Source organism: Equus asinus, chromosome 2, assembly GCF_041296235.1.
Source record: "Equus asinus isolate D_3611 breed Donkey chromosome 2, EquAss-T2T_v2, whole genome shotgun sequence".
Lineage (NCBI taxonomy): Eukaryota > Metazoa > Chordata > Mammalia > Perissodactyla > Equidae > Equus > Equus asinus.
Genome location: NC_091791.1, coordinates 163,738,840 through 163,765,359, shown reverse-complemented (window position 1 = coordinate 163,765,359; position 26,520 = coordinate 163,738,840). Strand labels below are relative to the sequence as shown.

Here is a 26,520-nt window from a genome sequence, read left to right as displayed (position 1 = left end):
AAAATTGCATTAATAACTCCCACAGCAAGATTATCTCACCTCACAAAGGAAGTTCTTTAATTGGCTGTTGCAATCCACAGGATTGGTTATCTGAGATTTTTGGGCTTGTGGTTTGGTATTTAAATATTTGTTTTACGAGCTCTTGTGACTCACTCTTTTAAAAATAAAAACAAACAATGGATTTTAGGGGTTTCTCTTCTTCAGCCTGTTATTGCTCCTCTGGAATTTCTCTCAAAAGTGGTATGCAGAATATAATCACATTATGCAAAAAATTAAATATAGATGTTATCATTCAGAGAGTTAAAGGGATTCTGGGCTAAAAGTATTACTAGAATTAAGGTGACTTGGGTTCTCGGGCATGAGAACTTGGATTTCATACATGAGATTCTAAAGTCTGACAAAATATCACGCCGTGTCTGATTATTGTCACTGCTAACACAGGTGATAGAGTGAGAAACCCAAGTAAAGGTGAGCATATTGATGTATAGTTTTGAAAAAACAGAGATGATGGTAGAGAATAGAATGGGGCAAAATTGTCATTTTAATGACTAGATAGACTTCCTCAGATACAGGTTCACAGTGATCGGGTCTTTAATTAAGCGGTATATGGTGGTTAAGTACATGTTTTTTGAATATGCAAAACCCTGTTGAATAACAGTGTGTCCTGTGACACTGACTTTACTACTAAGATTTGACTTCTTCTACTACTAATAATAGTATTCCTTTGCAGCACTGTTGTAGGCATAAATGAGTTAATGGATGAAGTGTTCAGCACAGTGCTTTGTATGAAGCTGACTAACAAAACACCGACTGTTATGATTGGCAGAAGCTCTTTCTTCCCAGCATTTTACAAACATAGAATGCTATAATTTAATCTTTTTTCTTATTGAAGACCTTTTCTAGCTTCTCTTCTTTTACACTCTCTTGCATCAGAGTTACATATATATTTATGTAATCAGTAGTCACATATCAACACAAGGCAGATAAATCAAGTCATTCATGACAAAAACCTTTTATCCAGTTTAATTATGTACACAGAGGCAAGAAACCAATTTACTCATATAAATATAGTTATCTTTATTGACAAGATATCTTCTTTCTCTTTCATGTTTTTGATTGATACTTTTCATGTCTCACATCTCCGTTACCATCACAAAAACCTTTAAACTATTATGTTTCTGAATCTGATCTGAGTAATCTAGAGTTTGACCTAAAGGAGAGGCTTCTACAATTTGACCTCTTGCCTTGTAAAGTTTACTTCTCTCTTTAATCTTGACTGGAATGCTTTTAGTTGACCCACCTGGCTCAGAAAAATCAATTTCTGAATCAAGAAAGTATTACATATGAATTTCCCTTTTCTGTTTAAGTGGAAGGCTGGTTTCACATTCAGTTTATCTCTATTTTAGGTAGAGACCAACAGTTGCTTGCTTTTCAAAGTCTGTGACCAAGGAAAGATTATGCCTGGGATACCCTGATGTCCAAGACAGGGCACTGCTTAAGTCTATATTCTAAATCTGAAGTAGATTTCATAATGAAATATCAAAGAATGTTCTCTTCTCTTTCATAGTGATAACCATTGGGAACATAAATCTAGCTCTGGTTTACCATACTTTCTTCCCTTAACAGGTTAGAGATAAAGAACTCCAAAGACCAGAAATAGCTACAGGTGAAAACACAGAGAACTGAAAGAATCCTATCTGACTTCTTTTTGGTATCTGCTTTACTTTTTGTCATATTTCCATTTCCTTGTTTCAATAAATTATAGAAAAAATATTTCAAACATATTTTATTTTAATCTTATTTTTGGTGTTTTAAAGTTTCACAGATTGCTAATTTTGTCAGAAGCAGATATTTTCCCATTCAGATTGGCTTTATCTGAATGGAAGTAAAACTTTACTATGTGATTTTTAATTATAATGATATGCTAACACAACTGATATTTATTTATAATTTCATAGTTTACACAGCTGTTTCAAATGTATGCTATATCAAACAAGGAATCAAAAGTTCAGAGGGTCATGGTGAGTTGCATGAGGACACGAATTCTCCTTTTTTGTGTGTGTGTGAGGAAAATTGGCCTTAAGCTGACATCCATTGGCAATCTTCCTGCTTTTGCTTGAAGAAGATTGTCGCTGAGCTAGAATCTGTGTGTTGAGATAACATCTGTGACAGTCTTTTTCTAGTCTATGTGGGATGCCACCACAGCATGGCTCGATGAGCATCGGTAGGTTCACATCCAGGATCTGAGCCTCTGAACCCCCGACCCCTGAAGCAGAGCATGCAAAGTTAACCACTACACCACTGGGCCAGCCCAGAATTCTACCTGTTTTAATCATTGTATTTCCAGGTCTACAGAATGCTGGGCACATAATCATAGTAGATGCTCAATAATTTGGAATAAATGAACAAATGTTATCCCAAAGAGTAAGTAGTAAAGCCAGGAGTGAAACCCAGATCTGTTCTCAAATTATGTGTTCTTTATATTATGGCTTCTTCTGGAAATTTTTGCTCTTTGCCTTTCTGTGAAGACTGGCTGGTGACACAGCTGTGACTGAGGAATATGATTACCTCTTAATATGGAAAAAATACTTTTAACATGGTTTTAGAGAAATTCTGCCTGTGCTTATAGAATAAAACTAAGTCAATTCAATAAAACTAATTTTAGACAAAGTGGAATGTTTTAAGATTAGAAACTTTAATATATTTATCATTGTGTAAACTCTTGTCAAGCCTTACACATGCATATCTACAGTATGGGAAGATGATGTTTTAACAAGCATAAAATTCTGTGGAATAATACAAAAAAAGTAATCAGCAATTTTTATGTTTTTTAAATGGTCTCAATAAGGGAGAATCTTGCCACAAATAAATAGTATATCTCAACTCTCACAAATGTGACTACAGACACACAGGGAGCTCTTCCCAGCGTCTGAGATCTGCCCATGATGTTCATTTTAAAGGATTCTTCCTGGAAATCACAGATCATTTCAGTTTTATTTTAAATGACAAAATTAGCACCATGCATTTATATGAAAATATATAAAATTGCTTTTCAAATTCTATATATACAGATATATAGGGAAATACAGAATTTAGAAATAAGTTTATATCCACATTTCATTCTAGAAAATAAAAAAGCTAGTTTTTAATATGTACCCTTATTTTAAGACTGAATTTATAGTTCCCTAAAACTGTTGACGTGTTTAAGCCTGTGAAGTAGAATACTGTTCAGAAGAGCCAACTGTGCATGTGTTAATTTCATAAGGTTAAAAGCTAACATTCCATTCATTTAATTATAATAAACCTGCTAAAACTATACTGATATTTCCCAAGATAATGCTTATCTCACCTAAATAAGTTATTTTACGTACTTTCTATTCCCTTTATTTGAAGAAGATTTCCTCAAGGCTTGCTCTTAATTTCCCTCAGTCTTTGCTGAAATGTCACATGTCTAGTGTGGCCTTTTCTGACCATCTGTTTAGTCTGTATCCTTTTGCTCTGCTTTATTTCCTCCATAGCACTTATAACTAGCTGGCATAATATATATGTTTACTTATATATTTTTAATTTCCTCTGCCAGCCCCTCCACCCTCTTAGGATGTAAGCTACACAAAGGTGGGATTTTTTTCCTTTTTTTTTTTTAATCATTGCTTTGTCTCCAGAGCCCATAAAAGTTCATGGTGTAGAGTAAACAATCTATCTTACTTGTTGAATGAATCAATTACATCAAATATTCAAGAGCCCTATTCAATGGGCTTTTGAAAAACACTTCTGTTATTGTGATATTAGCCTCATTAGAGAAAGAAGAGGTTAAGAAATCATCATCAAAAATAAGTAGTGCAAATATAAATTTAATTTAGAAATATATCATGCTAATTGAAATTGTGTTCAGTCCCTATTTTTGAAGAACAGGTAGCTGGTCATATTAAATAACATCTAAGTCAACTGCTGTAAATGGCAAACCATATTGGGAAGAGTAAAGAGAGGAAGAGAATCATTTTTGACTAAAAAGAATGTATGCTTCTGAGTTTTTAGGAAGACACTTTTTCATTGCTACATCATGTAACTCACTGCTATACAACTTGATTGTTTTAATATAGAAAAGTGAATGCAATCTGTTGTTCACACTAGTTTAACTTGTTGAAAATTAAATTCTCTCTTTTTATTACTGCAGATAACTACATGGCCACATCTCACTCATTTCTCTGATGTCTTTTACCAACATGACTGGGCTGATTTCCATCTCTTTACACTTGTCCTAAATTTCTTCTCCCTTCAAGATTCTGTAAAAGGCACCAGGCTCATTTTCTGCTATCTGTAATTCGAATGTGTCAGTACAGTATATATGACTTTCAAAGTACTATTGAGATCTTGCACACTTCTTTTTTTTTTTTTTGAGGAAGATTACCCCTGAGCTAACTACCGCCAGTCCTCCTCTTTTTGCTGAGGAAGCCTGGCCCTGAGCTAACATCCATGCCCCTCTTCTTCTACTTTATATGTGGGATGCCTACCACAGCATGGCGTGCCAAGTGGTGCCATGTCTGCACCAGGGATCCGAACTGGTGAACCCCCGGGCTGCTGAAAAGCGGAATGTGTGAACTTAACCGCTGCACTACTGGGCCAGCCCAAGATCTTGCACACTTCTACACAAACATGATAGACTACAATGGCAAACACTCAACTTCTTCCTTCTTTCCGTATTGACATCTGTTAGTTAGATAAATCTAGCTTTCTATCGATCTATTATCGACCATGCCAAGCCAAATGCAAAAGTAAAGAACAATTTATATAATTATGTAAGTAATTGCAAGGAAAATATCAGTTCCTAATAATAATGTAAATAATCAGTGTCTTGTAGCCTTGTCACATTATTTTTATAGTTATCAGAACTCAAGCATTTATTTCATTATCAAAATGGTAAAGGACTTTTCCTTATCTATTTTCATTATTTTTCTTCCCTCTAGATAACTTTAGCAGCCCAGATTTAGTTAATGGATGGAGCAATATGTCAGTCGTTACTGACTTCATTTTATTGGGTCTCTCTAGCTCTCGAGAACTCCAACTCTCCCTTTTCTTTATCTTCTCTGTGTTTTATGGAGCTGCAATGTTGGGAAACATCTTTATCATCCTCGTAGTAATTACAGACTCTCGCTTGCATTCTCCAATGTACTTTCTTCTTAGCAATCTCTCCTTCATTGACATGTGTCAGGCTACATTTGCCACTCCCAAGATGATTGCAGACTTCCTCAGTGAACACAAGACCATCACCTTTCAGGGATGCATGTCACAAGTATTTTGCTTGCATGTTTTTGGGGGTAGTGAGATGGTGCTTCTTGTTGCCATGGCCTATGATAGATACATTGCTATATGCAAACCTTTGCACTACATGACCATCATGAGCCGAAGAGTGTGCACTGTTCTGGTGGGGGTCTCCTGGACCATTGGCATCCTGCACTCAGCCAGCCACCTGGTGTTCACAGTCAATCTTCCTTTCTGTGGACCCAACAAGGTAGACAACTTTTTCTATGACCTTCCTCTTGTGCTCAAACTTGCCTGTTTAGACACATATGTTTTAGAGATCCTGGTGCTCGTCAACAGTGGTCTGCTCTCACTCATCTGTTTCCTCTTTTTGCTTATTTCTTACACCATCATCCTTGTTACTGTCCATCACCAAGCTTCTGGTGGGATGTCCAAGGCACTTTCCACCCTGTCTGCCCATATCACTGTTGTGGTTCTCTTCTTTGGTCCATTAATCTTCATCTATATTTGGCCCTTTGAAAGCTTCCCAATTGATAAATTTATCTCTGTGTGTTTTACTGTCTTCACTCCTTTCCTCAATCCCATGATTTACACACTGAGGAATAAAGATGTAAAGGAAGCCATGAAGAAACTAAGGAATCGACATGTGGGTTCCAAGCAAGTCTTTTAGACAATGTGAGGAAGTAGCACAAATCCTTACTTCTTGTTCTTTGAAATTCAGATGTATGATAGGTACTAGTGTGTTTCTATCACAATTTCTTTCACTATTAGAACACCTGAATCTGGTGATCTAAAGTTGGTAAATGCAATGTAGATTCTCAGATTATGATACCAGTTCCAATATGCTGTCTCACTTCACCTTCCCTGAAATAGAAATTACATACATTAAAATTCCTAAGTAGTGTTTTTCCCTTATATAGGCATTGTTAAAAAAAAAGTATCTTGGGGGCTGGCCCTGTGGCCTAGTAGTTAAGTTTGGCACACTCCACTTCAGTGGCCTGACTTCAGTTCCGGGGAGTATACCTACACTACTCATCAGTAGTCATGCTGTGGTGGCAACCTACATACAAAATAGAGGAAGATTGGCAGAGATGTTAGCTCACGGTGAATCTTCCTCAGCAAAAAAAAAAAAAAAAAAAGTATCTTGTAGCATTTTAAAATCAGCTCCATATTGAAGAAGATTGGCTAACATGTCTGTCTTGATTGGGGTAGCATAGAGAACAATTTAGCATTCTCTGAGTTAAAAAGAGAATCTGCTTTGACATGACAGGCTGAATGAAGACTACGTTGATGAGTTATAGTTCATAATTATTTCAACTAATAGCTTATTTCCTATAAATAGGCTGTAAAAATTCCACCTTCATAAATAAGGCATTAATGTTTACAAAATCTATTTTTATTACATTTATATTTTATCCTAAATTTTGAATACCTAGAATTGTGTAGTATAAATTATAGCACTGAGTTTTGCTGAACTGGCTTTGAAACAAATAACACATCAATAAATATCACCAAGTCCATAGTTCAAATTACGAGAGTATTCTTCTACCCTCTGGGAGAAATATCATAGCGCTTACATATAGACTGTCTTTACACTTCTGATAATAAACCTACCATCAGTTGAAAATGATGCAGAATATCTGAATAGTCAGTGATTTTGTTTAATTTCATTTGAGCGTTTAAATTTCAAAGTGGTCACAGAAAGTACAGATATTTGTAATTGGAAAATATACTCCATACTTATTTTTCTCAAAATTTAAGTGAAATTCCAGAAGCATTCTACCAAATCATGGAACAAATAGGAGAAGGAAAGTGAACACAATTGATTCAGTCCCTTATCAGTCACAGATCTGTCACTGTCATCACTGCATCTCTGAATTCATGCCAGGAAGAGTATATTCTGTTTGTTCTAGCTTTCAATTCAAACTTGTGGTCTTTAAACTGAAGACGTAATTGTGTTTTTGTTTTTATTACTTCGAATAGACCACAAGTCCTTAAGGCAATTATTGTTCTATCTCTGACCATATTTGTCAACGTAACAAAAATTTAACTTGTAGGCACGTGCAGTAAGTGCTTACCGCCATAGTAAGTACTTGCTAAGTACCATAACGATGATATAATACCCCAAGCATTGATTTCCAGGAAAGTTCAACTGTTGTCTCATACAAATGAGACATTTGGAGAGATGGATTAGCAAGCCAGTGGAAACTTAAATTATCTATATTTTTGTGTGTGTGAGGAAGATTTGCCCTGAGCTAACAACCATTGCAAATCTTCCTCTTTTTTCTTTTCTTTTTTTTTGGCTTGAGGAAGATTAGCCTTGAGCTAACATCTGATAACTTCAGCTATCAACTGAAGATAAGTCACTTCCAAAATCAATGAATCAAACAAATCATTCTTGAGTGGCCAAATTGTTGTTGCTGTGACTCCCTAATTCCCAGGAACTCTAATCTTTCTTATTTGTCATATTTTCACTACTTTACCTAGCAATACTGCTGGGCAACTTTCTCATCATCCTCACTGTGACTTCAGATTCCCGCCTTCACGCTCCCATGTACTTTCTGCTCACAAAACTCTCTTTTATGGATATGTGTGTTGCCCCTTTTGCTACTCCAAAGATGATTGCAGACTTTCTGGTTGGGTGCAAGGCAATTTCTTTTGGTGCCTTCCTGGCCCATATCTTCTTTGTTCACCTTTTCACTGTCAGTGAAATGGTGTCCCTTGTGTTCCATGTCTTATGACCTTTATGTTGCTATATGCAAACAGCTCCGCTATATGACAATCATGAGCTGCCGTGTATGTATTGTTCTCATCCTCATTTCCTGGTTAGTAGGCTACGTTCACAGTACTAGCCAGTTGGCATTTACTGTTAGCTTGCCCTTATGTGGTCTGAATTAGGTAGACAGTTTTTTCTGTGATATCCCTCTAGTGACCAAGTTGGCCTGAATAGACATTTATGTTTTCAGCCTACAAATAGTTGCAGACAGTGGCTTTCTTTCTATGAGTTCCTTCCTCCTCTTGGTTCTCTCCTCTACCGTTATACTTATCACAGTTAAGAATCGCTCATCTGCTAGCATGGCAAAGGCCCGCTCCACATTGACTGCTCACATCACAGTGGTCACACTATTCTTTGGACCATGCATCTTCATCTATGTGTGGCCCTCCAGCAGTTATTCAATTGACAAAGTCCTTGCTGTGTTCTACACCATCTTTACTCACATTTTAAACCCAGTTATCTATACCCTAAGGAACAAAGAAGTGAAGGCAGCCATGTCAAAACTGAAGTGTCAATCTCTGAAGCCTGGCCACATTTCTGCAGTCATAAGAAATGTACTTTTTCTGGAAACAAGCTAAACTTACAGTATTGTTAACACTGAAGCTTTGTTTCTAGATATTTATCTATGGAATCTCTGTGATGTTAAAGCGAATCATTTTAACCAGTGGGAAGGATTGAGTAACATGAATTAAGGGTTAATGGTGATAATGAAAAGCATAATGAATTTTAGCAATTTTAATCTTCTCTTCCTTCCATTGTGTTTTAGTTGTCCTTTTGACTTCCTTTCCTCCTTAATTCTTAAAATTTAAACTTATTTTAGGATAAAGGGTTATTGGCTTTGAAGCCAGTAGCACAATGTGATTTACTCATAAAATATAAATACATTAGACCTTCTGTGGGTGGAAAAATGTATTGTTCACACTTCAACCAATAGAATGCTTTTTACTGTATGTGTAAAAGACAATACAATTTTTTAAAAAAATTTTAAATTGGAAGAATAGTAAGTTGTACTTACTGTTTGGCCCAGTTTTATGTTCACTTCCCTTCTATCACAAGAGAATACTGTGAATTTTATTCTGACTAGTTGTTCGGTGACTCCCAGGATTGCTAGTTTTCCTGAACCAAGTCCATTCTTCAGTGCAAACTTCCCTGCCACTAGGGTTTTATGAACAAGGAAATCCAATTAAATGGAGGTATTCATGAGAAGCAAGTTACATTACGTGGATTCTCTAGCAAGGCCAAATAGATGAGTGCAATGCTAACTCTTAGGGTTCTGAAGAAAAATGCTGCATTCTCCAGCAGAGCATTCCCGACTGCCTGAAAAGCAGTTCCTAGGATGCTCTTGGGCCCCCTTATTCAGAACTGAGTTCCTGACCATGGGTTAACAAATGACTATGTTACTAAGACTTCCCATAATTTAACAAATCACAATTTTTATCAATCAGGGCACCAAACCATCATAAGTTGTAACTGGTGCATCTGAGATTAGGCTGAAGCAGGTCTAAAGGCACCAGAAATCTGTATGAGCAATTATTCCTGGCTCCCACATCATCTACTTCTGCCACATACACAATTTTCCTACAGCTCAAGTTTAGGGGCTCCAACTAGGTTTGCTGTGACCAGTTGACAGAAGAAGAAAGTTCAGTTTTGGCTCGCAGATTGTACCTTACTACATTTTGATGTATGCCAACAAATGGGCTACTGCTACATTATAGACCCATTCAAGGTGACCAAATATAACACTGGTGAGGAGAGATCCTTTTAGTGGGAATAGCCTTGAACATTTACTTGATTATCAACTTTGGATGGGGAATTGGCCTTAGGTAAAAATAAACATGAATTCCTGGATGGTGGAAAATGGTTTGATTGGCTTATTAGGGGCCATAGCAGAACAACATTGGAAAAACAGAGAAAGGAGGTATCAAGGAAAAAAAATGAGAACAGACCTAGGTGAATGAGCACAAAATTTATGGATCTTAGTTCTTACATCAATGCCCACCGAGCACCATCCTCCACAGAGAAGGCAATCAAGATCTGGGGAAAGGCCAGCCAATTTTTGCTCTGTATCAATGCCATGCTTATGTAATGGACACATGCATGAAACAGTTACGGAACTGGAATTTAGACTATGCATGTGCCCAAGCATTGGACTCCCTTTCATTAGGTTTTTCTCACTACTGCCACAATTACTTTTAAAACTTTACCTGTGAGCAGAAGAGATTGATGTTGAAAACTTGCCATTCAGGGGTAAGTAATTACATCAGATAAATTCCTTCACAGAAGTGGCAGTGATTTGTCTTTATTGAATTGACTTCTATTCTAGATATGAGTTTTCCTTCTCTGCTTCCATCTTTCTGCCAGGGTCACTATCCTAGGACTTAGAAAGTGTACAGTTTATGGATATAGGATTCCACAAAGATTGCCTCTGGCATGGAAGACATTTTACAGTGAAAAGATTGTGGCAGTAGGCACAGGACCATGAGATCCAATTTTACTGAATGATTCCAGCCTCAAAGAACAATTGAATGCCTAATTAAAGGCTCACGAAAGAGGCTAGCATTATGATTACACATTGCTTGGAGATAATGAACTCCAAGATGTTTCGTATTTATTGTACAGTTAATACGTTTTGGTGTGTTATCAGTATCTAAAATATGCATTCTAGGAAATAAACAGTAGACTTAAGATTGTCCTTCCTTTCCATCCTTCTTGGTGATCTGCTTGTGATGTTTTTGCTTCCTGTCACTGCAATTACAGGCTTTCCTTGATTCAAGATCCATTGCTGGAGGAATAACATTTTCATTAGGAAATACAATATGATTTCCGCTGAACAAAGTCTTTGACCACCACCTGGTCACACTGGAATCTCCATGCTGATTGACTAGAAACCAAAAAAAAGAGTCACTTTATTGGCAAGACTGAAGACATGATTAATATGAACAGCTAAAGTTGATGCTATGTAACACAGTCTGCAAAGAATATAACCAAAATTTAAGGATTCACTGGGGTGTCTCTTGGTGCTTCTCTGTCCAGTGAAACAGTAAACAATCAGTTTCAAGAAGCTTACTGACCGTGCCTCAATGACAAAGATTTAAATCATCCGATCAGGCATTTAACCAGGACCAGCTGAAGTAACGATCAAGGGTGAAAGTAATCTAGCATGGACAGTAAAGGAAGGAAGGGATGGATTTAAATTATGTAACTCATTACAGTTACAGTATTGTACCCTAATTTATTCCAGCAACCCACCTGTGGTCTTTTTTTTTTTTCTTAATGTATTATCGATCATCTCCTTAAAGAGTCGGTGACAGAGTGAATTTATTGTGAGGCACAAGCAGATCTTAGCAATGCAAGAAGTAGCAAAGAGTTTTCACATGCAGAATCACAACCTTTTGCTCCACATGATTCCAACACAGTGGAGAGTTTTACTCATATAACCAGTGTTCCACATCAAGTATATCATGCAGAATAGCTCTGCTTTGCTGTGTCTGGGATAACTCTAAAGCTAGGGATGTATGCTCACCTGCATAGGCATAGCCAGAACTGGGAGGCAGTTAACACGCTGGAGGCAACCCTCAACCTGTGGGATCGGGAGTCAGTGGGTAAATATCTAGGCTACTATGAGGCACATTGAATGTGGTTCATCTGAGGCTTCTAGAAACATTGAAGCTCAGTTCCTCTAATGGTAACTAGTTCATTAATAAACTTCTTATAGGTTTTCTTCATTCATGTTTTACTTTTACAGCTCCCTCACTCCTCCTTAGAGGGATGACATCCCAAATATATTACCTTTGCCCAAGACTATGTCGTAGGTGATTCTGCTTTTGGAGAAACACAATCTAAGGTGTGTATTTTCTAATATAAGCCTGAATATTAATTTGTTTTTGCTATTTATCACAATTTTGATGGGTGATATTTTTATTATTTATATTAAAATGTTTCCTAATTTCCACTTGTAAGTTTTTTTTCCTTTGGCCTTTAACGTGTACTTCTTATTTTTCCTTATGTATAAGCATTTTCCAGTTATATTACTTTTTTACTTTTAGTGTAAATGTATTGTGGTCACAGAACAACGTTCTTTGATTATTTTTTTATTTTCTGGAACGACAAAATGCTCTAGGCTCATCTTGTATTTCCTGTCCCAGTTCGAGAATCAGACATTTCTCCAAGGAGCAGCTCTGGCTCCTTTTACTGAAGAATGGTATTTAGAAACCAAGATCTGGGCACTGTATGTGCTCCTGGCGACTGGGATGTCTTTGCTTCTATACCCTCTAAGCAGACAGAACTAGGTATATGTATGTATACTAATCCATGTATACACACTTATCTATCATTGTTTCTGTATCAACCTGTATGTATATTAAGATAAACATTAATTCGTGTTAATGTCTCTGACTCTAATTTAGTACCACAAGTTTCACTCTAGCCTTCCTTCCTTTCTTGTTTATCTGTAATTTACCTAATTGACTCCCACTATTTGCTACCATTAATTAATTTTTTCCAGCTTTATTTATTATTATTTTTTTAAAGATTTTATTTTTCCTTTTTCTCCCCAAAGCCCCCCAGTACATAGTTGTATATTCTTAGTTGTGGATCCTTCTAGTTGTGGCATGTGGGACGCTGCCTCAGCATGGCTTGATGAGCAGTGCCATGTCTGCGCCCAGGATTTGAATCAATGAAACACTGGGCAGCCTGCAGCAGAGTGCCTGAACTTAACCACTCAGCCACAGGGCTGGCCCCTCCAGCTTTATTGAGGTATAATTTACAAATAAAAATTGTATATATCTACAGTGTACAACATAATGTTTTTCTGTATATATTCATTGTGAAATGATTATCACAATCAAGCTAATCAACATTTCCATCATCTCACATAGTTATCTTCTTTTTTTAATGGTTAAAACAATTAAGATGTATTCTCTTAGAAAATTTCAGGTGTACAGTATAACATTATTAACCATAGTCACACTGCTGTACATTAAATATTTAGAATTTATAAATATCAGTTGGGTTCATTAATTAGCAGATAAAATAATGAATGTGATAGAGTTGTCAAAGAATGAATTAATGAAAAGTCCCCATTAGGAGCTAGATGACTAAGTTTTCATAGAACCTACATGCCTCTCTGCTGTGACACGCACCAGTAATGCTTGGCAGATTGAAATCAATTGAAAAGAGCTGTAACCATTAGGATAATGACCACTGAGAAGTGGAATCGCAGGTGAAACAGAAGAGTACAAAGGGATAAAAGGTTTCTAGGCATCGGATATACCGAACAGGTGGCCAAGCTGACCATCAATAACAGGCCAGAAAGAAAAGCACATGAGATCAAAAAAATAAAAATAAAAAAATGAGGCCAACAATTGGGAAAGTTGAGAATGAAGATGAGTAGTCATAAAATAAACTCTGAGTCTTCTCTGATATTCTTCTACAGCTTTATTTTCATTCTTTGAGGGTTACACGTGCACTTTCCCCTACTCAGACCCTCAACTGTCCATACACAAGGACTCTCCTGCATGGGCCTGATTTCTGTTCTATCCTCCGTCTCTACTGCTAGCACAACTTGCCATAGAGAAGGCTGACATCACAGGGAGTTATGGAAAACTTAATTTTTGCATTCCTAGAACATAGAAACCTTGGTTTGCTGATTTGCTCACTATAGATTTTATTTCTGTCCCTACCACCAACCTGTTTTGCCAAGGGAACTAATAGAACAGCATCATTAAAGATTCAGGTAGATATAGTTCCCCCCAAATCAGCTGTATCCTATGGAGGATCATTATAGTTACACAAATAGCTGTATAAAACAGTCAGAGTGGCAGCTAATTACAGCCCCTGGGGGTAGTGACCAAGTGATGCTGCGGAGATGTGGGATTGCCAAATAAATCACTTGACCTGGGGAATTATCACCTGTGGTTGTTTTAGTCTTCAGTCTTTCCAGTGTAGCCAAGCTGAGAAGCTGTTAATAAGGAGAAATGAGAGACATTTTGTTTTCTTATGACAAAGAGGCCTTTTGCCATTTTTTAGAGCTACATTAAATCTTCACTTTATGATGATTAAAGGTGAATTCCAGAGCAATATTAAAAAATTTTCCTTTAAAATTTTTAGTCATTTAATCATTTCTATACTGATTACCACAATAATATTCAATTTAAACACAGAATATATTAAAAAGTGTGAAGAATAATACATGGAGATAAAACCACACAACATTCCATGAAAAAAGTAGAGAGAATGTATAAGGAAATAATATTTAAATTGACTTTAAAAATATAACACTTTTATACATATTCTATTGAATTCTTGCAACCACACTGTGAAGTAGGTAGTGTTATTGCCACATAATCTCAGACAAATTATTTTTCAACTAAAACTACACAGATATTAAAATGTTGGACTGTATATGAATTTAGAACTTTCTGAAAATTTTCTTCTCTTTCTCCTACAGTTAACTTGCTTAAATTACAGAAAAATCAATATTACCCAACATTTTTTTTTTTTTGAGGAAGATTAGCACTGAGCTAACTACTGCCAGTCCTCCTCCTTTTGCTGAGGAAGCCTGGCCCTGAGCTAACATCTGTGCCCATCTCCATGTACTTTATATGTGGCATGTCTACCACAGTAAGGCTTGACAAGCAGTGCCATGTCTGCACCCGGGATGCGAACCAGCGAATCCTGGGCCGCCAAAGCAGAACGTGCGCACTTAAGCACTGCGCCACCCGGCCGGACCCTTCCTCTCTCTTCTTTAAACCAGGAGAGGAAATATAAATGTGATTTCCATCCTTCAAAAGAGCAGGAAATACATCTACAATTCCAAACCACAACACATGAAGAAAAAGTTACGTGCAATAAACATTGAAACAGGACAAGAGTGAACACCAAGATAAAATAAATGCCTCTAAAGATCTCAAGCTAGTCAGGAAGCACAGCAGTCTCAAAAAGAGGTGGAGAAGCTAAGAGTAAAACCAGTGATCTTGACCTGGAGCAGGAATATCAGAGTCTGTGAACCTCACTCCACAGAGTGACAGGGGAAAGGTGCTTAGAAAGAGTTTGGTATAACGGCTTTGGAATAATTAGGGCATGTGTGTGGTGTAATGGAAGAAAAAAATCAAGGCAAGAAGAGGGGGAAAGCAGCCAGACAACTGACAATTCCCATTATATAGTGAGAGGAAAAGGATAAATCACAAGACGCATGACAAAACTTAACAAATATGACTGTGCTCTGAGCCAGTGGTTAGCGGAGAAGCCCAGGAGAGAGTCACCCCAACAAGAGAGGTGCTTTAGACACAACATTCCAAAACCCAGCTGCCTTCTATCATACCTCACTGTCACCTCTAGCTCCTCCTCCGTGATATCCTTTCAAATACCTAGTATATTCAAAGATTAATAATATTATATATTCAAATAATTTTTGCTATTAATAAAGCAGGTGATGACCTACACGAAAATACTTCAAGAAGAATGAAAAGAGAAAAGGAAATAACATATATAGCTACACATAACAGCAAGCAATGCCATGAAATAGTGAAAAGTATAAGCAAATTTGCTACAAATTTTTAAATATATACCTTCTTTCTAAAATGACACTTAGAAGAAATGAGTGAAAGGAATAAATAATAAGAAAAGATAAAGTGATGAAAAGTAAATTGGAGAAATTCAAGAGGTAAATTAAAAAAAGCATGATAGAAGTGAAGATTACTAAAATCAGGAAAAAAGTGGGGACTTAAATATCCTGAACAAAATGAAATAGCAAACTAAAGAGTTTAAAAAATTTGGAGAAAAAATATAGACTAAAATAAGATCCAACAAATGAAAAATTAGTGTTCCTTAAGAAGATTTCACAATATTTGTAAGGAGAATAATTCAAGATAAAATAAAAGAAAACTTTTCTAAAATTAAAGAAGAATTGAACCCACAGACTAAAGGGCTTATCCTGACCTAGGGGGGTAAAAACGTTATAGCATAGGCCACATCAGGGCAGATCCAACTGAAGTTACCAGACTCTGCATGCACAAAATAAACAGTCTATCCTCCCCAAAATAAATAAGCTTAGGAAATATAGTTCCCATGAGGGCTTACTGAAACAAACTATTAGAAAATAAACTATACTAGTCAAAAAGTGAATAGAGAGAACATAGTAATAGTGAATTACGAGGCTTAGTATTAAATAATTCTGGGGATTGTGGTTAAAGAGCAGAATACAAATGTTAGAAACCGTGACAGTATAAAAAAACCAATTATCTTAGTTAAAAAAAGGAAAAGGAAAAGAAATAGTTCCACTGAAAAATTCTTGTTTCCTCATCTTTCAAGGTGGGAGAGAATTGACAGATCATTTTAAGAGTGATTAACTAAGTAGTATTTTAAAGTACAAGGGTAATCATTAGAAGAACTAGGAATAGTAAAATCAAATAAAATTCAGTGATGAAAGGGGGAAAGGGAAGTATACTAATTTCTTTCTATTTCATATCGAGTCAACGGATACTGTCATTGATGGTAACACAAATTTAAAGAATTAACTACATTGTATACAATGAATAACTAAAATCAACTATAAGTCTTCAAAAGTGTTAAAAGAAAATATACATACACAAAAGTAAAACATCATAAGAGAGAAATCTTAATACAATAAAAGGATTAAAGTGGATGCATAAACTAATTAATTCATTCAGTCTACTAATATTTATTGAGCACCCCTCCCTATGCCAGGATTGTGCTGAATTCATGCCAGCGATGTATTGTTCCTGAATCCTGGAGTTTTACAGACAAGTGGGAGAAGGCAGATATTAATTAAACAATCATACAAACAAATGTAAAATTGCAACACTCTGCAATAAAGTGAAAATTATTATAATAGAAGAATATGATGTAAGCAGGGAAATCAGGGGAAGTTTCCCTGAAGAAGTGACACAGGATCTAAGATCTAAAGGATAGATAGAAGTTAATTAAGAGTGGAGGACAAAGGAGTGCCTGCAAAGGGAACAATGGTGCTCTCCCTTGAGACTGGAGGAGCATGGGCATTGAGCCTTAGACCACATTGTGAGAAAATGAGGGGAATATTATACAAAATAAGGCTGAAATAAGTAGTGGGAGACTGTTTCTGAGAATGAAAAGTCAAGGAAGATTTTTAAGCAGAAAGATGATTTGACCAGATGACATTTATGAATATCAGTCTGGCTACAGTGTACGGAGCGGATTTGAAGGAGTTCAGACTGGATGCAAGTGAGCCAGTTAGAAAGCAACATACTTGTTAAGGTAGGAAATTTGGATGCCAAACTAGGTATGAGAGTTTAGGAAGTAAATAGATTTGCAATATATTTAGGAGAGACAATCAACAGTACTCGATGATGGATTTAAGGATTGAATTACTGTTCCAGTCACTCCATCTAATGTTTCAAATCTAAGAATTAGTCAGCTCCAGTAAGACCTTCAATGCAATGATCCTACCATATTTTTCCTGTCCCTCCCTCCCGATGTCCTTCCTCTCTTCCTTCCTTTCCTAGCTTAAATTCCATGGTTAATTACCCTGCCCCTTTTAATTTGTTGTACCCATTTAGACAAACAACAAACCAGGTAAAACACAACAGTGACTGCTATGTTTCTACTATTTCCTTCTTTCTGAAAAAAATTCTCTATAATTGTTACCCTATACATATCTTGACATTGTTTGTAATGTGTGGGGACAGGGAGCTAATAACTTATCTTAAAATCAAGAAGAATCATACTCAAACAACAGTGTCTAAGGAACCATACCTGGAAACATCATCCAAACTTAATTTAAACAGCAAGATCTTGGATTTTGAGCTGATACTATAAGGAGATGAGATTTGGGGGATTTGGAGAATAGGTGAATGTATTTTGTACATGGGAAGAGCTTAAATTGGAGCCAGGGAGCAGATTGTGGCAGCTTTTCTATGACAGGAGTGCTGTTACATTCTCCATTGTATGTCCTTGGCTCCTTTGTCAAAGTTTAGTAGTCCATAAATGTGTGGTTTTATCTCTGGGCTCTCAATTCTATTTCATTCATCTGTTTCATTGTGTGTCTGTTTTTCTGCCAGTACCATGCTGTTTTGAGCACTATGGCTTTGCAGTATATTTTGAATTCAGAGAGTGTGATACCTCCAGCTTTTTTTCTTTTTTCTCAGGCTACTCAGGGTCTTCTATTGTTCCATCTAAATTTTAGAATTCTTTTTTCTATTTCTGTGAAGAATATCATTGGGATTCTGATGGGGATTGCACTGGATTTGTAGATTACTTCAGGTAATAGGGACATTTAACTATGTTTATTCTTCCAATCCAGGAGCACAGAATATCTTTCCATTTCTTCATGTCTTTTTCAATTTCTTTCAATGTCTTATAGTTTTCAGTGTGTAGATCTTTCACCTGCTCGGTGAAATTTATTCCTAGGTATTTTATTCTTTTTGTTGTGATTGTATGTCAGATTTTTTTCTTGGTTTCTTTTTCTGTCACTTCATTGTTAGTGTATAGAAATGCAAATGATTTGGGTATGTTGATTTTGTATCCTGAACCTTTACTGTATTGGTAATTATTTCTAATAGTTTTTTTTGTAGATTCTTTAGGATTTTTATGTATAGAATTATGTCATCCAAGAATAGTGACAGTTTTACTTCTCCCTTTCCAATTTGGGTGCCTTTTATTTCTTTTTCTTGACTAATTGCTCAGGCTAAAACTTCTGGTACTATGTTGAATAAGAGTGGTGAGAGTGGGCATCCTTGTCTTGTTCCTGTTTACAGAGGAATGACTTTCAGTTTTTCGCCATTGAGTATGACGTGGGTTTCTCATATATATGGCCTTTATTATGTTGACGTACTTTCATTCTATATGCATTTTTATTAAGAATTTTTATCATAAATAGATATTGGATCTTGTCAAATGCTTCCTTTGCACCTATTGAGATGGCCATATCATTTTCATTCTTTATTTTGTTAACATAGTATATCGCATTGATTGGTTTGCAGACATTGAACCATCCCTGCATCCTTGAAATCATTCCCACTTGATCGTGGTACACCATCCTTTTAATGTATTGTTGTATTTGATTTGTTAATATTTTGTTGAGGATTTTTGCATCTATGTTCATCAGTAATATTTGCCTGTAATTTTCCCTTTTTGTATTGTCTTTATCTGGTTTCAGTATCAGGGTAATGTTGGCCTCATAAAATAAGTTAAGAAGGCTCTTGTGCTGTTTAATTTTTCAGAATAGTTTGAGAAGGATAGATATTAAATTTTCTTTGAATGTTTGGTAGAATTCACCAGAGAATCTGTCTGGTCCTAGACTTTTGTTTTTTGGGAGCGGTTTTGTTCCTGTTTCAATGTCTTTACTTGTGATTGGTCTATTCACATTCTCTATTTCTTCTTGATTCAGTTTTGGAAAGTTGAATGATTCTGAGAATTTATCTAATTTTTCTAGGTTATCCAATGTGTTGATGTATAGTTTTTCATAGTATTCTCTTATAATCCTTTATATTTCTGTGATATCTGTTGTTATTTATCCTTTCATTTTTGATTTTATTTATTTGAGCTTTCTCTTTTTGTTTCTTAGTGAGTCTGGCTAAAGGTTTGTTAATTTTGTTTACTTTTTCAAAGAATCAGCTCCTAATTTCATTAATTCTTTCTATTATTTTTTTGTCTCTATTTCCTTTATTTCTGCTCTGATTTTTATTATTTGCTTTTTGCCATTGGTCTTAGCAGTATCTTTTTGAATACAATGTCTCCTAAGGCAAGAGAAACAAAAGAAAAAATAAATGGGACTGTGTCCAACTAAAAAGCTTCTGCATGGTAAAAAAAAAACCATCAATGAAATGAAAAGACATCCACTCACTGGGAGAAAATATTTGAAAATCAAAGGGGTTTTATCCAAAATATAAAAAAAGAACTCATACAACTCAACAACAAAAAAACAAATAGCCCAATCAAAAGATGGGCAGGATATGTGAATAGACATTTGTCCAAAGAAGATACACAGAAGGCCAATAGGCTCATGAAAAGTTGTTCAACATTACTACTTATTAGAGAAATGAAAATGAAAACTACAATGAGATGTCACCTCACACCTGTCAGAAATGCTATTATTAAAAAGACAAGAAATAGCAACTGTTGGAGAGGATATGGAGAAAAGGAAACTCTCATATGCTGCTGTGGGAATGTAAATTGGTGCAGCCACTACGGAAAACAGTATGGCGATTTCTCAAAAAATTAAAAATAGAAATACCATATGATACAGCCAGCCATTCCACTGCTGAGTATTTATCCAAGGAACATAAAAACACTAATTCAAAAAGGTGTATGCACCACTATTTTCATCACAGCATTGTTCATGATAGCCAAGAAGTGGAAGCAACCCAAGTGCCCATCAACTGATGAATGGATAAAGAAGATGTGAGATAGATAGATAGATATACATACATATACATACACATATCTATGTATATATACACACCATGGAATACTACACAGCCGTAAAATAAAATCATCCCGTTTGCAATAACATGGATGGACCTTGAGAATGTTATGCTAAATGAAATAAGTTAGACAGAGAAAAGCAAGTACCATATGATTTCACTCATATGTGCATGATAAACAAACAAACAAACACATAGTTAAGGAGAACAGATTGGTAGTTACCAACCGGAAAGTGGGTAGGGGAGGGCAAAAAGAATAAAGGGCCGTATATGTATGATGACAGATGGAAATTAGAGTTTTGGTAGTGAGCATGATGCAGTCTATACTGAAATATAATAATGTATACCTGGAACTTACACAATGTTATAAACCAATATGATCTCAATTAAATAATTTAAAAAAAAAGAAAGAAACTGCCAATTGGTTTTGCAAAGTGGCTGTACTATTTTGCATTACCATTGATAATGTATGACAGTTCTAGATGCTCTCAATCTCAAGAGCCCTTGAAATTACCTGGTTTTCTTTTTTTCTTATTTATTCATTTATTGCATTAATAACTAACAGTGCTAAGAATCTTTCCATGTGTTTGTTATCCATATATCTTTTTTGTTAAAGTATCTGTTCAAATCTTTTGCTAATGTAAATTCAGTCCTTTTTCTTATTTTTGAGAGTTCTTTATGGGTTCAAAATACAAGTCATTTCTCAAATATATGATGGACAAATATTTTTCTCCCATTATGTGGCTTGCCACTTCATTATCAGAGGAGAAATTTTTAATTTTGCTGAAGTGCCATTTATGAAATTTTTATGTTTAATGTTTTTGGTGTCATATCTTAGAAATCTTTACTAACCTAAGATCACAAAATGTTCTCCAATATTTTATTCTGGAATCCTCATAGTTTTAGATTTTACATTTAGTTCAATGAACCATTTTAAGTTAATTTTTGTGTAAGACGTGAGATATAGGTTGAGGTTCAATTTTTGCATATAAATGTTTGTTTCAGCACGATTTGTGAAAAGACATTGAATTGTGTTTGCACATATTTGTATGGGTCTATTTCTTGATTCTTTTTTATGTTACATTGATCTATGTGTACATCTTGAAATTCAACTTTGTTCTTATTTTTAAAATTGTTTTTGGCTATTCTAGCTCTTTTGCATTTCCGTACAAATTTTAGAATAAGTTTGTTGATATCTTTAAAATTTTGATGGTATTTCTAATGTGATTTTGTTGAATCTATGGATCAATTTGGCGAGAATTGACATTTTAACAATAGTGAGTGCTCCAATGTATGATTTATTTATATCTTTGATTTATTGCATCATGTTTTGTAATTACTACTATACATATTCTGTTATATTTTTACTTAGGTTTCATGTTTATAAATGCTATCATAAATGGGATCTTTAAAAATTTATTTTTGGTCTCCAACTGTTCATTTCCAGTATACAGAAATAAAGTCGAATTTTGTCTATTGACTTGAAGCCTGTGACCTTGCTGAACTCAGTTATTAGTTTTTGGACCTTTTCTTAGAGATTCCTTAGTATTTTCTATACAGAAAGTCATGTCTTTGGCATATGGAGACAGTTTTATTTTTTCCTTTGGAAACTGTATTTCTCTTCTTTCTCTTGCCGTTTTGCACTGGATGGGGCTTTTAGTGTGATGGTAAATAGGAGTGGTAAGGATGCACATCTTTGTCTTCTTCCAATCTTAGAATGAAAGCATTGTCTTTCACGGTTGAGTATGATGTTAGCTGTAGGTTTTTGTTGATGCTTTGATCAGATTAAGGAAATTCCCTTCTAGTCCTTTTTTGCTGAGGTTTTTTTTTTTTTATCATGAATCATGTTTGATTTTGTCAAATGTTTTTTCTGCATCTATTAAGACAATCATATGATTACTTCTTTAGTCTTTCAAGTGAGATATAAGCGTTGAGCTAGCCTCTTATTCCTAGGATAAATCCACTTAGTTATGATATATCTATCCTTTATATACATGTCTGATTTTGATTTTCTATTTTATTAAGCATTTTTGTATCCATGTTTATCGTAGATATTAGTCTGTAGTTTCTTTTCTTGTAAGATCTTTGTACGGTTTTGATATCAGAGTAATGATGAACTCATATATTGAGTTGGAACGTGTTCCTTTCTTTACTATTTTCCAAAAAATATTGTGAAAAATTGATATTATTTCTTCTCTAAATGTTTGATAGAATATGCCAGTTAAATCATCTGGACCTAGAGTTTTCTTTGTTGGAAGGTTTCTTAACGAAGAATTCACTTTTCTTAACTAAAATAAGATCATTCAAGTTATTTATTTCTTCTTGAGTCAGGCCAGGTGTTTTCTGTCTTTCAAGAATTAGAGCATTTCATTTTAATTGTTAAAGTTGTGGGTATAAGTTACTTGTAGTATCTCATTATTATCTTCTTGATATGCGCAAAGTATATAGTGAGGTCACATCTTTCATTTCTGATAATGAATATTTAGTCTTCTGTTTTTTCTCTTTGTTAGTCTGGTCAGAAGTTTTTCAATTTATCGATATTTTCCAAAAGTCTTCTTTTGGTTTCCATGTTATTACTTTATAGATTATTCTATTTTCAAGTTTTTTTCTATTACTATTATTATTGTTTCCTTTTCTCTGTTTATCTGTATTTAATTTGCTCATTTTTCTTAATTTCTTAAGGTAGAATATTGGTTTAATAACTTCCTTATTTTCTAATATTAGCATTTAATGGTGTAAACTTTTCTCTAAGCATTGCTCTAGTTGCATTCCATTAATTTTGATATTTTATTTTCTTTTTCATTCAGTTAGAATATTCTCTAATTTCCCTTATGATTTCCTTTTCCGACCCATGTATTATTTTAAGTGTGTTGTTCAATTTCCAAATATTTAGAGATTTTCCAGATGCCATTTTATTTATTTTTAACATGTAAAAATAAATTGTTAATTATGTTATTGTTAGAGAATTATTTTGTATGATTTCAATTATTTTAACTTTGGTAAGGTTTGCCTTGTGGTCCAGAATATGATCTTTCTTTGTGAATATTCTGGTTCATTTGAAAAAAGTATATATTCTGCTGTTGTTTGGTAGATGGTGCTACAAATGATGATTGGATCAAATTGTTTGATACGGTTATATAGGTCTTCTGTGTCCTGATTTTTCTGTATACCTTTATCAATTACGGAGAATTCTCTAAGTCTCCAAGAATAACTGTGGATTTATCTACTTCTCTTTTCAATTCTATCAGTTTTTATCTCATCTATTTTGCAACTCTGTAATTAAGGGCATGTATATTTATGATTTTTATGCCTTCTTGGTGAGTTGATCATTTTATAGTTATTTAATGTCTATATTAATCCCTAGTAACTTTCTTTGTTCTGAAGTCTAATTTGTTAGTTATTAATTTAACTATTCCCATTTTCTTTTGATTACTATTTACATGGCGTATTTCCTATCCTTTTACTTTTAACATATACGTGTCTTTATATTTAAAGTGGGTTTCTCGTAGATATATTTATTTTTTTCCTAATCTGATAATGCTTGTCTTTAGTTACTATATAGGCCTCTATATTTAATGAAATTATTAATATGATCATTTCGATCTACTGTTTTATCATTTATTTTCTGTTTGTCCCCTCTTTTTCTGTTCTTCTCTTTAGTGTTTCTGTCTCTTTTTGGATTATTTCAATATTTTTTATCATTTGACTTAAATTTTTATACTGACTTTTTGGCTATATCTCTTTGTTGGTGTGGGTGGTGTAGCTGTTTAGTGGTTCTCTAGAGATTACAATACACATATCTAACCTTTCATAGTCTACTTAATCTTGATATTTTACCAGTTCAAGCAAAATGTAAAGGACCTACCATCATTCTCAAGACCCTTCCTCTTTTATATTATGGCTGTCACATGAGTTACATCTACAAATTCTGTGATGTGAGTATCCCATATCTGAAAATCTCACGATTCAATGTTATAATGTTCACCTTTAACATTCATACATATTTTAGAGTCCTTAAGAGGAGAAAAATAATCTCTATTTACCAGGAGAGGTACAATTCCTGTTCTTCCTGAAGTTCCATTGCTTTCTGACCTTTATGTTTTTTTCTGAGTAAACTGCCAATATTTATATCATTACCTTCTATGTAATGTCTTTTTTTCCAGACTGCTTTTAGAATTTTTATTTGTCTGTAGTTTTATAAAGTTTTATTACAGTGATTCTGGGCATGGTTTTCTTTGAGTATATCCTGCTTGATTTTGCTGAGCTTTTTGAGTCAGTAAATTTATGTCTTTCAATTCATTTGGAAAGTTTGCAACCATTATTTCTTCAAGCATTTTTTTTTTCAATACTAATCTCTGTCTCTTCTCTTTCTAGGACTCCATGAAAGGAATATTAGATCTTTTCATATTATCTCTGGGTCTCTGAGAATCTGTTCATTTCTTTTAAAATATTTTTAATCTCTGTTCTTGAAAGTGGATTTGTGTGTGTGTGTGTGTGTGTGTGAGGAAGATTAGCCCTCAGCTAACATCCATTGCCAATTTTCCTCTTTTTACTTGAGGAAGATTGTTCCTGAGCTATCATTTGTTTCAATCTTCCTCTATTTTGTATGTGGGATGCCACCACAGCATGGCTTGATGAGTAGTTTATAGGTCTGTACCCAGGATCTGAACCTGTGAACCCCAGGCTGCTGAAGTGGAATGCACACATTTAATCATTATGCCACTGGGCCAGTGCTTTGAGAATGGATATGTTTAAGCTATGTTCTTCAGAATGGACCATTTCTATTGATTATCTTCAAGTTCACTGTCTCTTTCTTTCATCATCTCTATCTGCTATTGATCTCATCCTATAAATTTTCATTTCAAATATTATATTTTAAAGTCCTAAAATTTCCATATTATTCTTATTTATAGTTTCTATATTTATGCTGAGAATGTTTATATTTCTCTTTGTTTAAGACATCTTTACCTTTCCTCATAAATCGTAGTAATAATAGTTGATTGAAAGTACTTGTCTGAAAATTCCAGCATCTCAATAATCTTGTGCTTGGTGTCTGTTGATTATCATTTCCCTTGGGAATTGATCATATTTTCCTGATTCTTGTATGTCAAATAATTTTAGATTTTATCTCAGATATTTTGAATATTATGTTGTGAGACTCTGGTTGAAATCCTCTGGAGAATTTTTTATTGAACCTTCTGCTGGTGGTCATTCCAATGTCAGTTCTGCTTTCAAAGATTTTGCTATGCTGCTTTGAGCCTGCCACACTCATGTCACACTCATGGGTTAGCCTGATATTTTGGTAAAAAATTATACCATAGATAAGTTCACAAAGATCTTGTTATGCTGCTTTTGGTCTTTCTCATGCATGCGCAGCTCAAGAACCAGCCTTGGATGTCTGCAGGTGCATACACTGATTTAGGTGATCTCTTTCTCCAGATGTCTCATCTCAAAGAATTTTCACACACTCTTTGATTTGTGAGACTCTTTTTGATCACCATCTGACCAGAAACATGGAATTTGTCTTGAAGTTTTAACTGGCTGAATTCTGCTGAGCCGCAGCTCCATAACTAGGTTCTGTCTTTAGGATTATGTGGCAAGAAAAAAGAGGCAGAAAAAAATTATGAGAATTTCCTTCACATTTTTCATACCAGAGGGGCCTTCTCTCAGTTCCTTTGTCCAAAAGGATGGGGTATCTCGCAGAGTTTTAGCTTCCTGCTCCACTGCCATAGCTCTGAAACAAAGGCTGCTCTAGGATAGGTCAAAGAGAGAAAAGAGAGGACAAAAAATATTTCCCCCACCCTCTCCAGCTTGCAGAGACCACCTTTCCTGGTTCCCTGGCCAGATGGCTTGGTTTTCTCTTAGAGTTTTTTCTGCCCGTATCATGGCAACAATAGCCCTGCATTGTTCTTTTGGGGTCTGTTCTCAGGTAAAAGCAATGAGAGAAAAGGTTTTTTAAAAAAAAAACTCACCCACTTGTGGGTTGCTTCTTCAAGTTTTGATTCTTCTCTGCAATATTTCAGCTTTTCCTTACTTTTGTTTTTCTTGCCTCTGGCTGTTTTTTTT

General features: G+C 34.9%; 1 protein-coding gene and 1 pseudogene across 1 annotated transcript; both read left to right on the top strand.

Annotated features, from left to right (window-relative positions):
- The first annotated feature begins 5,005 nt into the window (after positions 1-5,005).
- LOC106833330 (olfactory receptor 4K1-like) lies at positions 5,006-6,434 on the top strand. The gene is made up of 2 exons (XM_014844530.3): positions 5,006-5,909; positions 6,424-6,434. Exons 1-2 carry the CDS (start codon positions 5,006-5,008, stop codon positions 6,432-6,434), a joined length of 915 nt encoding a protein of 304 aa, XP_014700016.3.
- A 1,194-nt stretch (positions 6,435-7,628) lies between these two features.
- On the top strand, positions 7,629-8,613 carry LOC106833331 (olfactory receptor 4K15-like; annotated as a pseudogene).
- The last annotated feature ends 17,907 nt before the right edge of the window (positions 8,614-26,520 follow it).